Source organism: Xenopus tropicalis, chromosome 8 (assembly GCF_000004195.4).
Source record: "Xenopus tropicalis strain Nigerian chromosome 8, UCB_Xtro_10.0, whole genome shotgun sequence".
Taxonomy (NCBI): Eukaryota; Metazoa; Chordata; class Amphibia; order Anura; family Pipidae; genus Xenopus; species Xenopus tropicalis.
The window spans coordinates 123,764,966-123,781,325 of NC_030684.2; the positions used below are offsets into that span (position 1 = coordinate 123,764,966).

Sequence of the window (16,360 nt, forward strand, 5' to 3'; positions counted from 1 at the left end):
TCCATTATAACATTATTCAAGTCTATTGGGTTGAGGTGTACCCCATCTTTTCAGAGCAAAGAACAGTTATCCTTCACCATCTCTCTTGCCTTAAAGCTATACCCCCAATCCTATTCGTGAAAGCTGGCAATGATATATTCATTTTTTTTACATGCCTTATGAATCACTTTTTGGTTTCTCACACCCCACCATTGTTGTTTGGATATAATCTCTTACCAAACTACTTCTACTCCAACAAACAGGGCATAGCAAGGGCCCAAGTCCTGTTTTATAATAAGAATTAAGTCAACACTACAAATTTTTCTCATGTTCTCACCGGCATGAATGGCCAAGATTTTGGGCCCTGCAGAGATACCAATATATCTACTAATAATATTGACCACTGCATGCCATGTATTCCTGTCCATCTTATATGTACTTGGTCTAGCAGTAAGCCTAATTGGTGATCATATGGGTGTTTGGTAGTCTCTTAGAAGCCCAATATTTATAGGAGTGCCTCCAAACACAAGTGGGAGGGAGACCTGGTTGAATTAAATAAACAAACTAAACAAAGAGAACATTCAATTATTGCATTAACTGGGGACAAATGTAAGTTCTATAATGGTCAGATTGCAATCTACCAATGCACTTCAGTTTTTCAGGCATTAAGCCCATTCAATTGGCCTCATGACTCCTGCATAAGCTTCCATTATATTGTAATTTTCCTTCACTTGTTTGTGATAAACTACTTCTACTGGTCATTTGGTGCATCTCCATAAAATCACTTTTAATGTCATGTTTGACTCTTTTAGATCATCATCCTTCCAACATGTGACCTAGCATAGTGCATTGTGGGAGATCAGACTCTATTTTGTGGCTTATGTTGTGCAAGAAGAAGAGTTTTTACCCTCACCCCAACTGTAGCATCACTGGTAAGCTAGGGGACTTAAATCTGCACTGAGCCATTTCCACAGCTGCCAGTAGTAGTGATGAGCAAATCTGTCCTGTTTCATTAACTGAAAAACACACAAAACTGCTAAAAAATTTGCTCATCACTAGCAGTTATGTACCTATGTACATTCATGTTCCATGCTATTGTTTATTGCGTGTCTTCAGTTTACAATCTGTTAATTGCAATTTCATTTCTTCTTTACATTTTTTTATTATTCATTACAGCTTCCCTTTTGCCCTACTCATCCAGTATAATTCTACAGACTTCACTCAGTCGCGTTTATTGGAGTGGGGTAAGGTTTAGCTGTATGTCAAGCTACTGTAACCCTTTCTTGGCACACTCCTGCATACAATGGATTACATTCACGCCTTTGGGCTGTGCTTGTTTCAGTAGGCTGAATTCCCTTTGCATATATGTGAAAGGTAAAGGGTAACTGGGATTTACATAAACACGGGCAGGGCAAATGTGTTCACTGTGCAAATAATTCTGTGCTGCACAAATTTTATAAATGACTCCCAATTACTTCCTGGGGACTTCTGTTTTATTTTTCACTTTTGGGACAACAAAGAATCTCATAACTTTTATAAACAAATTAAGTAGACAAAACACTCATTGGATTCAGCTGGACCAACAAAAAGGCAGTCAGCCAGGGAATGCAGCATAGAATTTGACTGCGCTACCTGGGTGATGACCCTTTCTAAAAATGTGCTAAACAGCCCACAATAATAGCAAGATATTTAGCATCACATGGGTAAACACATATCTACAAAGTAATAGTTGGCAAATGTACATCCTGATAAATGAAAATAATCCAGGAGACAGGAGCCTGAAAGTAGCCTCTATGTCTGATTTTGCCATCAGAGAACCTTTACCTGCATTGTTTACTAGACCTGGTGCAAGGTTTTGCAACTTTCTTTATCTTACCTTGATTCGTAATTTGGATCACCATACCTTAAGTCTCCTATAAAATCATAAGTCTCCTATAACATCATTTAAACATCAAATAAACCCAATAGGTTTGTTTTTCCCCCAATAAGGATAAATTATTTCTTACTTGGGATCAAGTACAAGGTATTGTTTTCTTATCAGAGTGTAAAAGGAAATCATTTTTAAAAAAATTGTAATTATTTGTTTATAATGGAGTCTATGGGAGATGGCCTTCCTATCATTCTGAAGATAACAGGTTTCCAGATAATGGATCCCATACCTACAGTATGGTTAACTTTATAATTACTCGGTATTCTTTAAGCTAAAATTACGGTATATGTTTTTTCATACGCCTGTGCACTTAAAATTACTGTCAGTTTTACAGGTTTGGGATCCATAATCTGGAAACTAGCTATTATGGAAAGACCATTTCCCATTCCATTTTTTTTAATTTTTTAATTTCTTATTGGGTTTTACAAAGAATCCAGCTTTTGAATGACAAGAATATCAAAACAGTGTTTCAATAATGACAGAGTAACATATAAAGCATAAATGCAAAATAAAATTCCAATGCTCCTTGTCATTTATAGTACTAAGCACATCAAAAAAAGTGAAAGGAAAAATCAAACTGTCCATTTTCAGAACTGCTTATGATTAATGGGTTGGATTTTAATAACCAAGGGAAAGGGGGGAGAGGGAGGTTTGAGACAGTTGTGGTGTCTAAAATTGGATAAAAAGACAATAGCCAATAGCCCACCACTGACAATAATTTCTGTTTGGTGAGGGCTTGATCAACACCTACATCATCATTTACTAATCATAGATTTATAATCTTAGATTTATAATAAGAACATGGTCTGGCAGAGTCTACTCTCTATTATTTATGGACCATCATGGTTAGTTGAACTTGTTATCCTCATTTCAAGGTAAGCTAGCCAAAGCCGCCAAGTGGCCGAGTGATTTTGTTTAGCTTTATATGAGTAGGTGTGTAATTTCTCAAACTTGCGAATGTCCTCCATTTCTAAGATCCATTCCACGATAGTGGGTAATATTGTAAATTTCCATTTGCAGAGAATTAAAAGTTTAGCCGAATTGAGTACGTATTGAGTGAGTGATTTCTTATAGGATGGGACAGATTGGGCATTGTGATGTAGGAGAACTGTTGCTGGATCTTTGTCAATCTCCATCTGTAATTTATCATTGCAAATCTGTAGTATTTTAGTACAAAAGTTTTGTATCTCAGGACAGTCCCATAGTATATGTATTAAGATGCCCGGTGATGATCCGCAATGTCAACAGCTATCTGATGTTCCTGGGAAGATTTAGCTTAGTTTAACTGGTGTATTGTACCATCCTGTGATAATTTTATAATTGTTTTCCAATATTCTGCACCTCCTCTGTCCAGTGAATAATTGTGTTATTCCCTCTAGTTTTTGCTCTGTAAATTTCTTATTTATGGATAGTTGAGAGAAGGGGTTCTAGCATTAGCACAAACAGAAGTGGGGAAAGCAGGCAACCCTGTCTTGTTCCATTTTGTATGCTTATGGGTTCTTAATTTTGAGTCTGGCTGTAGGATTCGAATAAAGCAATGAAATCCACTTTAGAGTAATCTAGCCTAGTCCAATATGCCTCAGGCATTGGAACATAAAATCCCACCTCAACCTATCAAAAGCCTTCTTGGCGTCAGTGGAGAGGAGAAAGAGGGGGTGTTGCTACGCTCTCCAGTTAGAATAACATTAAGTACCTTGTTGAGGTTGTCCCTAGTTTCCCTTCGAGGGAGAAAACCAGCCTGATCCAGATGTATAAGTTTAGAAAGTCCTGGTTTCATTTGTGTTGCTATGATGTTCGTCAGGAGTTTCATATCATTGTTTATTAGTGAAATAGGTCTGTAGCTAGTTGGAGAGGCTGGTTTTCTCAATCAGAGAAAATCAAAACATCAGTTTGCAAATACTATTTGCAAAGGTACAGTAGATTGTAAGGGGCTTAAAAAGGTCTATATAGAGAAGAGGGGGAGGGAGAAATGGAAAAGAAAAAGGGGGTAGGGAAAGGGTTAATAGGGAGAAGGAAGAAAGAAAAGTTTAATAAGCTTCCTATAGAGTTTGAGAACCTTCAGTATAAGTAGGAATAGGATAACTATATACATTTTCAAATGAATGGGGGGCAAGCGCATACCCTGAAGTTATATTTGTTGTTTTACTTCAGATTTTCTGGGTGAAAACTGTCTAATACAATCATATAGATTGTAAGCTCTACGGGGCAGGGACCTCCATCCTCTTGTATCTTTTACTCTTAACTTATTGCAACTGTATCTTGTATTTATTTGTATTTATTTAGTCATTTATTTGTATTTATTGTTATACTTTGTATTTATCTATTATTATCTTAATAACCCCCTGTAATGCATTAATGTATTATACTGTACAGCGCTGCATGCATAAATAGCGCTTTATAAATAAAGATATACATACATACATACATACAATACTGCCCGAAAGAGGTATGTCTTTGTGCCTGGAGTAATTAGCAGATGGTGTGTGCTTGTTGTACTTCCACATCTAGCTAGGGATCACCAAAATCCACTTTTTATCGGTCTGCAACATGGAGCTCAGCACAGGCACGTTTCACTCCCACGCCATGCAGCCATGCCACCCCTCTCCCATTCCATTGTAATGAAATAATTAAATGTTTCAAAATGAGTTTTCCTTTTTCTTTGTAAAACTTGTACATGATCCCAGCTAAGGTAGAATGAATCTTTATTGGAGACAAAACAATCCTATTGGGTTTATTTTCTAGAAAATGCCAGATTCTAAGCATTCTGGATTACAGGTTCCATACCTGTATATATTTTTTAATTTCATCATAGACTGTAGAGTTAAAAAAATAACAGACCAATGATTGTTTTGAAAATGTTATGCTACCTCAATGTATTCTTTTTTCTGCAAAACATGCCATAGACAAGACATAATATTCTTTAAGATTACGCTTCAAACCTCACTATGTTTATGTTTCAGATACATGGTACATTCCAAGGTTGAAACATGAGAAAACTCTAAACCAGAAGAGTTCTAAACAGGGTCATATATGATTGCTTTTCAAATTTAAACTGACTATGTTGGCAGCTATTTTCATAAATAATGAAAAGTAGAAATATTAATGTTTTAGAATCTGTAACATTTTTAAAAATGTGGGTATCAAGTTATATACATAATTATAATAAAATGCAGATGAGTTGAGCTGCCATAATCAAAATTGTTTTCCTCGGTTTTGAGTATTTCTCCCTGTGATATTCTCTTTGTTGTTCATTTCTGGGTGCAGTAATATTGTATAACATTTTGGGGAAAAGATGCAAAAAAGACACCCAGCACTTGAAGAGAGAATGGCAAAGATTTCTACTGCCACTGTCTGTTTCCCCTTGGTACTAAGATAAGCAGGTATAAATGTCACCCAAACACTGGCAAATACCAACATACTGAATGCAATGAACTTGGTCTCATTAAATGTGTCAGGGAGCTTCCTAGCCAGAAAGGCAACAAATAAACTAACGGAAGCTAAGAGACCCATGTACCCCAAGACAGAAGCAAATAACACCCTGGACCCCTCATTGCACTCAATCACTATTATTCCTATTTCTGCTTCCATATTGAACTCTGCAAATGGAGCGTCTGTGGTCAGCCAAACTATGCATAGAATTACCTGAACCATGGTACACACTGGGACAATATAAATGGGTATTCGTAGTCCCACTAGTTTCTTTAGTTTACTGTCTGGATTTGTAGCACTAAATATCATTACGACAGTGATAGTCTTTGCTAGTATGGTAGAAACGCAAAGTGAAAAAATGACAGCAAACATGACCTGGCGTATCATGCACATTATCTGGTTGGGTCTGCCAATGAATGCCAAGGAACACATGAAGCCAAACATGAGGGAGATGAGAAGTAGGTAACTGAGATCTCTGTTATTTGCCTTCACTATGGGGGTCTTTCTTTTGATTATAAACAGGCAGAACACTGAAAATGTAAGGAGACAAAACAAGACTGAAATACAAGCTAAAGCGGAGCCCAGTATCTCTTCATAAGAAAGGAACTGAATGAGCTTTGGTAGGCACTCTTCTTTTCTGCTATCAGGCCATTTGTCTTCTGGGCAATTGAGACATTTACTGTCATCTAGAATAACAGAAACAATGTTATACAGAGAGAAAAAGACACAGTATGAATGCCCCTGGATGCAGCTTTGGACGGGAATGCTAAATATTGGTTGGATTCTGCACCATATACACAATTGCAATCTGAATCACCATGGGGCTGATTTACTAATCCACAAATTCGAATCCGAATGGGAAAAATTTGGATTAGAAATGAATATTTTGCGACTTTTTCGTATTTTTTGCGTTTTTTTTGTCGCCGTTACGTCTTTTTCGTAAATTGTCGCGCCTTTTTCGTAGCCGTTACGATTTGCTCGTATATTGTCGCGACTTTTTCCTATTGAGCGCTCGTAAACGATGGACGCTTTTCGGACATTCGTGGATTAGTAAATGTGCCGCTATGTGTGCAATAAGTATAAATAAAATGGACTTTGCACTACATATATGTGATTGAAAATTGCAACGCAAAAAGTGACTAAAAGTATTCAATGGAGTGCTTCAAATATTGCAGTTGCTACTGACTTTGTTCAAACTTTTGGCACTTCTTATAATGTGACTACACACAACAGGGACTACATGGTGGCCTCTAGAAGTACTTGTTTGGAATCTGCATATGTTTATTTGCAGTATTTTTGTTTATTGTTACATGACAAAATAAATGCTTGTGGCAAAAAGGATGATTCTATAGCACAGAATTCATTCTATCCACAAAATAAATACTCAGTCACACCAAACTGATAAAATATCGATTCTGTGAAACAATGCTGTCAGTCAAATTACTGAACCAATAAGAATCACATAAATTCAGGATTCATTTAACAAGATTAAAAAAAACTGCGAGCTGGGCCCCACATGGCTACACCATCCTTAGTGCATAGATGATGTGTGGCCTGATATAGAGGGCACCCTCTATTGTTGGCTGTGCTATATAGCAATAACCATTAACAAAGAAGAAACACTCTTAAAAGGGCAGCTGTTAAACCCTACCGGTTATTAAATGTAATGTCTTACAGATGGAGGACTTTAACTCTGTACTGATTCTGTGGTACAAAACTGATCTAATGATGTTTCTCTGGATTGTGCAGCTAAAATGAATTTTAAATAGGACTCATCATTATAATAGGCCTAATATCCCCTTATTATGAATTATGATTGCCCCCTCTTTTTTTTTTTAGAAAAGCTAAGGGAGTGGGAGTAGGACCCTGAGGGGCAAATTGGGGACATGGAGGGGTGAGACAACAATGCAGGGCGAGGAGTGGTGATGCAGAAGGAGTTGGATCAGTGATATAGGTGGGCAGGCAGGGGTGTCCAGGGTCCACCAGGGCTGCCACCCCAGGAGCCCCTCACCTCAGTTGCCAACTTCTCCACCGCTACCAGCCTTCACCCCCACCCTGTGTGCAACTCACACTGCATACCCCCTTCTTCCTCCTTGCAGCCACTATTGGGGTTTGAGCCGGTGCGCCAAATGTGGGGCCCACTGGTTTGTTTTCCCTGTGGCTACATAATGTAGTAGTTAAACTATAGATAAGCACATTATTAAGAGACTGCTGTAAGTTTAGTACAATACTACACAATAAAAGGAGGAAGCCAAACATTGGAGTCTAACAGTCATCTACAAATTTTTTAGGGTCACTACTACTTTATGTAAAGTTGTGAAAGTTCATGTTGTAGTGTAATGATGTGAATCAGCTGGTATCCTTGGAGGGAGTTTAGATGGTTTATACTGTACTCACGTGGTGCGTATCTGTACTGAGTTACATTGCTACTATAAATATCTGGTGTATTGTACTTTACTGAGGGCCCCCTCACCCATAAGTAGTTATGCTGCTAATATTAGGGGTTAATATGATAGAATTAAGACATTGGGGACGATTCACTAAAGGTTGAAAAATGGGTGTTATTTTTAGCATGCGTTAAAAATATTATCACTTTTTATATTTGGAGAATTTACGATCGATTCACAAAAAAGACACTTGTCTGAATTAAGAAGCAATGTTATTGTCACTATTTATGTTGCAATGACAGATTTTTAAGCGATATTTTAAACCATGCAATATATTTATGCGTTATTTCGTAACACGCGATATTAGCGCACGCTATTACGCACGTAACCATTACTTTCTGAAAATTACCATTTCCCTGAAAACTGGAGTAGGCATCACTCTGGGACGATCACATACTTGAAAAAATCCGACTGCAAACTCCATCTTGTCACCACAGACAATCACCAGCTGCAATTGTGTTTAGTAACGCCTACCCCTGGGAGGCGTTAAGTTTCACAGTAATTATCGCCACATTTTATGCTTTTAACACTTTAAATATGTCTTTGAATTATGTGTTAGTATTATTTCTATTCGATAATTACCTCGGAAATGCGACGGAAATAACACTTTGTGATAATTGGGATTTTTGCGCATGTGATATGAGTTTTAACGCATGCGAAATGACTTTGATGAATCGGTACTTAATTAACAAACATTTTTTAACGCATAAAATTATGCGTTAAAGATTAATAACCTTTAGTGAATCAGCCCCATTATGTTTTATTGACTTGTATGTTAATGAGGGGATATTAGGCCTGTTATAATGATGGGTTAAGCTGGAAGATAATAGGAATAGCGTCTCACCTTAAGTTATCAAATTAATGTTTTTTGTTTTGTTTTGTTTTCTTTAACTCTCATTTCCAGGAACAAAATCCCTAGAAACATCATTACATCAGTGTTGGGGCACAGCATCAGTACAGCACTATATTTCTCATCCATTTGGAAGACCTTCTGGTTAAAATGCTACAACACAGCATCCATTAGAGGGCACCCTCTATAGCAGGCCAGACAGTATCCTCAGCACTAGGGATAATGCAGCTTGTGGCAGCTTTTCATCTTGTTAAACAAATCCTTTCATGTGTGGGTGGTTAACACTTTATAGACAAATTAAAACAGTGGGAAGACCAGTAAATTGACTCCAGTTAAACCCTGCATATTATTGGAAATGAATATGCTTGTTTCCTATTGGTTCAGGAATTTGATTGACAGTGTTGTTTCACAGAATGGATATTTTATCAGTTTTGTGGAACTGAGTATTAATTTTGTTGATTTGTTGAAAATCTAGCTGGAATATGCTATTCAGTTATATCATTATATGTTTTGTTAATGTTTTGTTTTACATAAATCATTCTGTAAGTAATTTTACACATAACTGGTTTTGTTGTATGGATGTTGTACATTTGTGAGATAGCATGCTTGTTAAAATTTACAGAATGGGGTTTGTAATATAATAATATCCTTTTGTGCACAAAATTGATTTTTGTTTTCATTCTTCACTAGAAATATATCTTTTGTATATATTTTACCAGTATATATGTCCACACATTAATTCTGTGTACTGGAGATTGTTTCTTGTATATAGAATGTAATTTGGTAGACAAAATGTGCTTTGGACAAACAGCACCTCGTATCCCACCAAGTACAAAGCAAGTGTAACTGAAGTCATGTTGTACCCAGGAATATGTATGGCAATGCATCCCTGCAGTGGTAAATAACATTAGAAAGGCACCCTGTTCTGTTTATTTAGACAGAAGAAGAATGGTAGTATTTAGGTAAAATAAGAAGAATGGATTGAACTGTAGATTTTTTTCCTCAACCTTAATATCTATTATCCAGAAACTAAATTCTAATGTTACAAACCATTTGGGTTGAGAATCTCTCCTTTAGAACATGGCAGACAATCAAAGCAGCAGACCTTCTGCCCCTGAATTGCAGCTCTTCTGTAGCCTTTGGGACATGGGTCACTGCAAACCGAACTCGGGATCTATGAAGAAATTATAATAATTATGTATTTGACAGCCTGGGTATGATTCATTTCTAACTCATAAATAAATGGTAAATAAAACATTCATGAGAACAAATTAAATCTGCCCAATTCAATTAAATGTATCAATCAGCATTTGGTCTACAGGCAGGATTGGCTTGTGGCCTGATAACACTGCTCTCTGCCATCACTAAGTGGCCCATTTATTAACTTTTGTCATTTTTTCATTTCCTCAAATTGTATTTTTTAGCAGTAAAAATCATGAATTGTACAAATTACAAAAATACACTAAGAAATGTGTTATTAAATGAAAAAAATACCACAAGAAACACTAATTAAAAACTTAAAAGCTGCTGAGGTCATGCAGAAGTCTTCATTTGCTTTGTAATCACAAGAAAATTTTAACAAAAATGAGGATTTCAGTTTTTGCATTTGATCCACATTTCTTTTGTTTCTTGTTGAACGTTTTAGAAAAGGCTTTTGACAAATGGCTTGACATTTGTGGCTTTAGTGAAAAATATATTTTTTTGTGCTTTCAGAAACCACTAAAATGATAATGTTGATAAATGAGTTGTATTTAACTCGTTATTCGCTAACATCGTTCACTACTTCCTTTGCTGTTGCCTAACTACACATCTGACCTTTACCTAGTAGATTTTATACTAAAAGGTTTTTGATGCAGCAAACACTGCCATCCCATAAATGATAATATTGGCAACCCTTTGATGCCACTTGCATGATTTACCAAAGTCCAATAAAACTTACTTGGCTGTGTCCTCCATTCCATAAAATCTTGTTTAGCTGAATACTGAGCCCCTCGCCATTTAGAGAGCCGGAATCAAAACTACCAATAGAGACATACTGATTACTTCCATTAGGGAACAGCTGCCAGTTCAAAATGTCCACAGATTGAGGGACATCCCCATTCTCATCAAAATATATTCTTTTTCCTGCTGTGTTGTTGAAGTCTACCTTTCTGAGGTAATGAAGCAGCTAGGAGAAAAGATGGCACTATTTGTATAATTCGTTTGCAATACGTAAGACTGATGGAATACAGAATCATTGCAGAGAGAGAGCTTGTATTAAAGGAAGCTCAAAGCCACTCATTTTCATTTGCTCTGAATTCCTCTGGGTATTAAGGTAACAGCTAGTCAAGCAGGTAAAATTAAGAAGAATGTCAGGGCCATATGTAACCCTCCCTTCCAAACCTCAGCCCCCCCCAGAAGTCATCCCCAAAAAGGAAAAAGATAATTTTTGGCTTATTCTAAACTTTTCCACAGGGCAGGTCAGAAAAGGCCGGATAGATAAGGTTTTGTCACAAGAAAATTAATGTATAAGATTCAATTCAGGGAGAAAATTGAAATGCATCTCAAATTGAATCTTGTCCATGAGTTTTCATATGATAAACCTTTTTCTTGTTAAATTGAATCTGGCCCAATGCGTTATAAGGTCCTCACATGAGTGCAGTTGTGGCAGTTAGAACAGGCAACTCTAAACCAGACTTCAAACTTATGATTCAATCTAAATCCTTTGTTAACAGGTAAAAAACAATGGAATTTGGAAGATGTAACAATGAGGAATATAAAGACTTATGTCAGGTTGGCTAATGGTTACAAAATAAGTAGCCAATGGCACTATTACGTTACAGCTGACTTTCTCATATACCAGACAAAACTGTTTCTAAGGCTATGAATTAAATATTAATGTTTTTAAACAGATCACAGGAGGTTAATGTAATATAAATGGAACTGGTGCATTTAAATGATGATGACATTAATCAGACTTAAACTGCAGGCACATTCAACATTAAAGGAGTTGTGTTAACTTTTAGTATGACATACATAATATTCTGAGACAATTTGCAGCTGGTCTTCATTTTTTTTTATTATGTGCAATTATTTAACTTTTTGTTCAGCAACTCTCCGTTTTTTTACCCAATGTGCACTGCTATTTAAACATCTCCACACTGTTGATATCCAACATATCCCATACATGCAACAGTTTTATGGGGATAGATGCCTTAAATATACCCAACAACACAGAAAGTTCTATATTAAGCTACTTTATAATTACATTAGATTGAATGCATTTACTAGATATTTGCACATAAATAGAAGAACAGTTCCACTACACATAACTTGAAAGAAAAGAATAAAGGAACATCTAATGAAATCATAATATCCTGTAACAATTGTGACATGCTGACTGCCTGTACACGCAATTTTGGGGGAATTAGCAATGGTAGGCAGGCAGGCATGCAGAGGATCTGGAGCATAGAGACAGGGACACCACATCTTCAGGCAAAACACAGGTTTATTTAGGGCCAATTCTTCCCAACAGAAACATAAGACAGTTAATCAACATACAGTTCAGGGTTGTGATATATCCCTCCTTCAGGTGTCTCACCTTCCAGGGTTAGTTCCACATTCTGGAACACTCAGGCTTCACATTAAGCCTTGCTGAGCCCTCTCAGCACTCATCTGCCTGGTCACAACTCCCTCTGCTCCTTGCAATGGCAGGAGGCACCCCCAGCTCCTCTGGGAGTTCCTAGCACAGACAGCCCTCCTGCCCTGTGCCCTGCTCTGAGAGTGACCTTCACACAGTCAAGGTTCAATTCCAACTCCCTCTCTAAATCACACAGCCCTTTTATTGGCTGCTCACCTGCAGCCTAATCAGGCAGCTCCCTACAGCTGGCCAAATCAAACCTTAAAGGGAGATTTACTTCAACACAGCATTACCTGCTGTGAAACCAGGTATTTTACCTGGCGCCATTTGTATCCCACCTTAAATACTGGTGGAAATACACCAAATAATGACCTTTTCCATTGCATCTGTCACACAATATATACAGGGGCTTTTTCAGCACTGACTTTAATGAAACATTTCTATGAAATGAATGAATGCAGCTCCCTCACACAACTTAATCTGTGCATTATATACAGTACCTGCCAAGGCTGGTGGTTATAAATATCAGCACAAGATCCATTCTTGAAAGGCCCTTTCCCTGGGACACAGTTCTTCATCTGGTGCAAAGCATGAGCTACTGCAAAGACTGCATTATGTGTTCTATATGAATATATAAAGTTATAGACATCATATATATTGGGATCAATACTGTCCAGTCTCTCCTCTCCTGTGCACCAAACAATGTCTTCTTTAAGCAGTGCTGGAGATGTATTATTGACTGTATCATTTCCTGGCCAAATACAGTGAAAAGCAGTCTCCCAAAATGACTTCATGTAAGGATCATCTGGAAATCTGGAAGGATGGATGCTATAAAGAAACTCCTTAAAGCCTGGAATTTTCCCCTTTTGAGGTGCTAATCCAAGGCTCCCATTTAAGGTTGTTAAAATGTCTCTCCTAGCGAAATTAGAATTAATGGACCAGCCTGAGGTTCCCACCCACACTTTGTCAGTGATATTGTGAAAAGAAGCCTGTTCCATTAAAGGGAAAATGTTTTCTATGGTACAAAATAAAATGATCACTGTTGCTGTGGATCTCTTGACAACACCAATGATACGGTAGAAAGACTCCATGGAGCTGATTATAGGAAGTGTCTCTTGAAATGCAATGTATCCACCATTCTTCTCTATTTCTCTAATTGCAATTTGAGCACCCAATATTCCAAAGTCATTGTTTGAGGAAATAACACCCACCCAGGTCCAGTTAAAGTACTTAACCAACCGAGCAATGGCAAACCACTCATACTCAACATTATGTATTGTCCTGAAGAAGGATGGGAAATGAATTTTATTGCTCAACAAAGGCAGCCCAGAACCATAGCTAATCTGTTGAAAAACAATAAGAACAGATATAGCTCAACCCTGTCATTCTGTGGATAGTTATATATCCCAAATGACTGCATTGGTTACATAATTACACTTGTACTGGGCTGGAAAAAGACACTTGCCCTTCCATTTTTACCCCTAAAGGGAACACCCAGCACTGCTAATCCATAGAAAGGTTTTGCCAACAATGCCTCTAGTGCAGGAACATAAAGTTATAACAGAACTCCTTGTTAGCAATCAGATATTTTTCCTAAATCAACTAATCTGGGTAATGTAATAAAAGACAATTTTTACCCAGTTGCATTAACCCTTAGCAAGTAATAAAACATTTGACTTTCAAGAGATGTTAATGTGAATGGTACTTGCTGATTAGTTGCAGTAGGTGACTAGATCTGTAGAAAATATTTATTAAATTATATTTATTAAAGGGATACTGTCATGATTTTTATGGTATACTTATGGTATATTTCTAAATACTTTTATGTCTAGTGTTTACATAGCAATTGATTTGCTCTACTATCTAAAATTGTATTCTTGAACTAAGAGTTGTTATATTGGTGTGTAGGCGCCGTCTCAGTGCATTGTGCCTGAGTCTGAGCTTTCAGAAGGAGCCAGTGTTACACATTAGAACTGTTTTCAGGTAACCTATTTTTTCTCCTACTCCCCTGTAACTGGAGGAGTCCCAAGCCGGACTTGGATTTCTTACTATTGAGTGCTATTCTGATACCTACTGGGAGCTGCTATCTTTCTCCCTTCCCATTGTTCTGCTGATCGGCTGCTGGGAGAGGGGGATATCCCTCCAACTTGCAGCTCAGCAGTAAAGTGTGACTGAAGTTTATCAGAGCACAAGTCACATAACTGTAGCACCCTGGGAAATGAAGAATATGGCTAGCCCCATGTGAAATTTTGAAATGAAATATAAAAAAATATGTTTGCATTTTTAAAAAATGGATTTCAATACAGGATTTTAATGGAGAAGCTCTATTAACTGATGTGCTTTGGAAAAAAAAACTGTTTTCCCATGACAGTATTCCTTAAGATATTTTTTTTAACCTTGGATGCTGTGCTAATGTCACTTTGTGTATCTTAATGTTGTTACAATAGGCTCTTTTGCACACGATTCATCAGAAGAGGAAAGACGGACATATTGGTGCTCAACCCAACTATGCAGAAGAGCAAGGAGCATGTGTGGATGGAAATACTAGGGCCAATATAAACAACCTAGCATCCAATTGACAAACACAGTATGATCACAATTAATTTGGATGCAGATATGTCAGGTACTGACACCATTAATGAAAGTACTTGTGTCCTTACAGTTCCATATTGGGCAAAGCTCCACTGCAGCTGTCCTGTCTCTTCTGGTAAATCATGTGCAAGTGCATCTATTGGCAACTAGGAACCCTGCAGTTACAATCACCCTTAACATGATGGGAATTCCTGGGCTCCCGCCTGGGTTTCTGCTTGGGATGCATTAAATTCACTTTTTCGGATTTGGCCGAACTCAAAACCTTCAAAACAGATGCGGTTGAATACGGAACCTAATCCTAATTTGCATTCACAAATTAGGATAAGGAAGGGTTAAAGAGAACAGAGAGCAGCACAGTGAAAAATGTTCAACTTTCTTGTTTATATGACTACAAGTCACATGATTTTAAGCATTTGAACTTTGCCGTTGCCATTAGTGACACATTAGCCACAACTTCATTCCTTGATCCTGTGGTTTTTATTCTAATTATAATCACAGAGAGTAGTTTAACATTACTACAAAGGGGTAATGTACCTGCGGATATCTGTACAATCCCAAGATCCTTGCTAGGGGCTCTGAGGCCTTAGAGGGCAAGTCGCCAACAATAGCCAGTGGCATAAGATCCTTGTTGCAGTGAAAGTTTGGCACTCCATTTTTTTCCCCCGATAAAATCCATGTTGCTCCTATTAGTGACCGTAACTCATTATAACAGGAATCATAGAGGTGGAAGCCCAGCGTTATATTGGGTAAAAGATCATTTGATGCATTAATTTCCATGATTGCGAACACCATTGCGAGTAGGCAGCTATAAAATCTAATATTAAAACTTATAAACAAAAGAAAACAAACTGTCAAAAAGACAAAGTGTTCAAAGGACTATGAATACTGTCCTTAATGTAAATATTTATATGTATATCATGCGCATTATGATGGCTGCTTGGGTCAGTGACCCCCATTTCAAAGCTGGAAAGATGAAGAAAAGGAAAGCAAATAATTCAAAAACTATAAACCATAAATCTGGAGGCATGAAGGAAAGGGGCTGCAGCTGTATGTCAGGCCCACTTACTATACCAAGCCCATTCTATCTATCATGTCATCACACATCAATGTGGCCATTTTAATGGCATCTATTATCTGAAGTGCTTAGGGTTTTCCAGGGTGAGCTTTTTTTTATAACTTGGATTACCAAGTGGTTGACCCCTACCATCCTTCCCACCAATTGTTTACTCCTCTTCCATATGGAAGACGGCTCCGCAGCATCAGGAGCAAGTCTGCAATAGTTTCTTTCCCCAAGCAGTCTGGCTCCTGAACACCATGCTGCCCTCCTCTACACTAGATTCTTTACTTCACACCTTTTCTGGACTACATAACACTATATAATATTGTTTGTATATAACACTTTTCTTTTAATTAATAAAGTTATAAGTGTGTAAGTTTACATTCATAATTATTTGAATATTATCACATTTTGCACATTTATTGTATTGCATGATTGAAAGGAAAACAAAAAAAAA

The 16,360-nt window shown here is 37.3% G+C and overlaps 1 protein-coding gene across 1 annotated transcript; it reads right to left on the bottom strand.

The window, feature by feature from the left end:
* Window positions 1-5,101: 5,101 nt before the first annotated feature.
* Window positions 5,102-8,419, bottom strand: LOC100490654 (vomeronasal type-2 receptor 26). Its single transcript, XM_031891762.1, has 2 exons — window positions 8,368-8,419; window positions 5,102-6,024 (listed from the first exon to the last, which is right to left on the bottom strand). Exons 1-2 carry the CDS (start codon window positions 8,417-8,419, stop codon window positions 5,102-5,104), a joined length of 975 nt encoding a protein of 324 aa, XP_031747622.1.
* Between the last annotated feature and the right edge of the window lie 7,941 nt (window positions 8,420-16,360).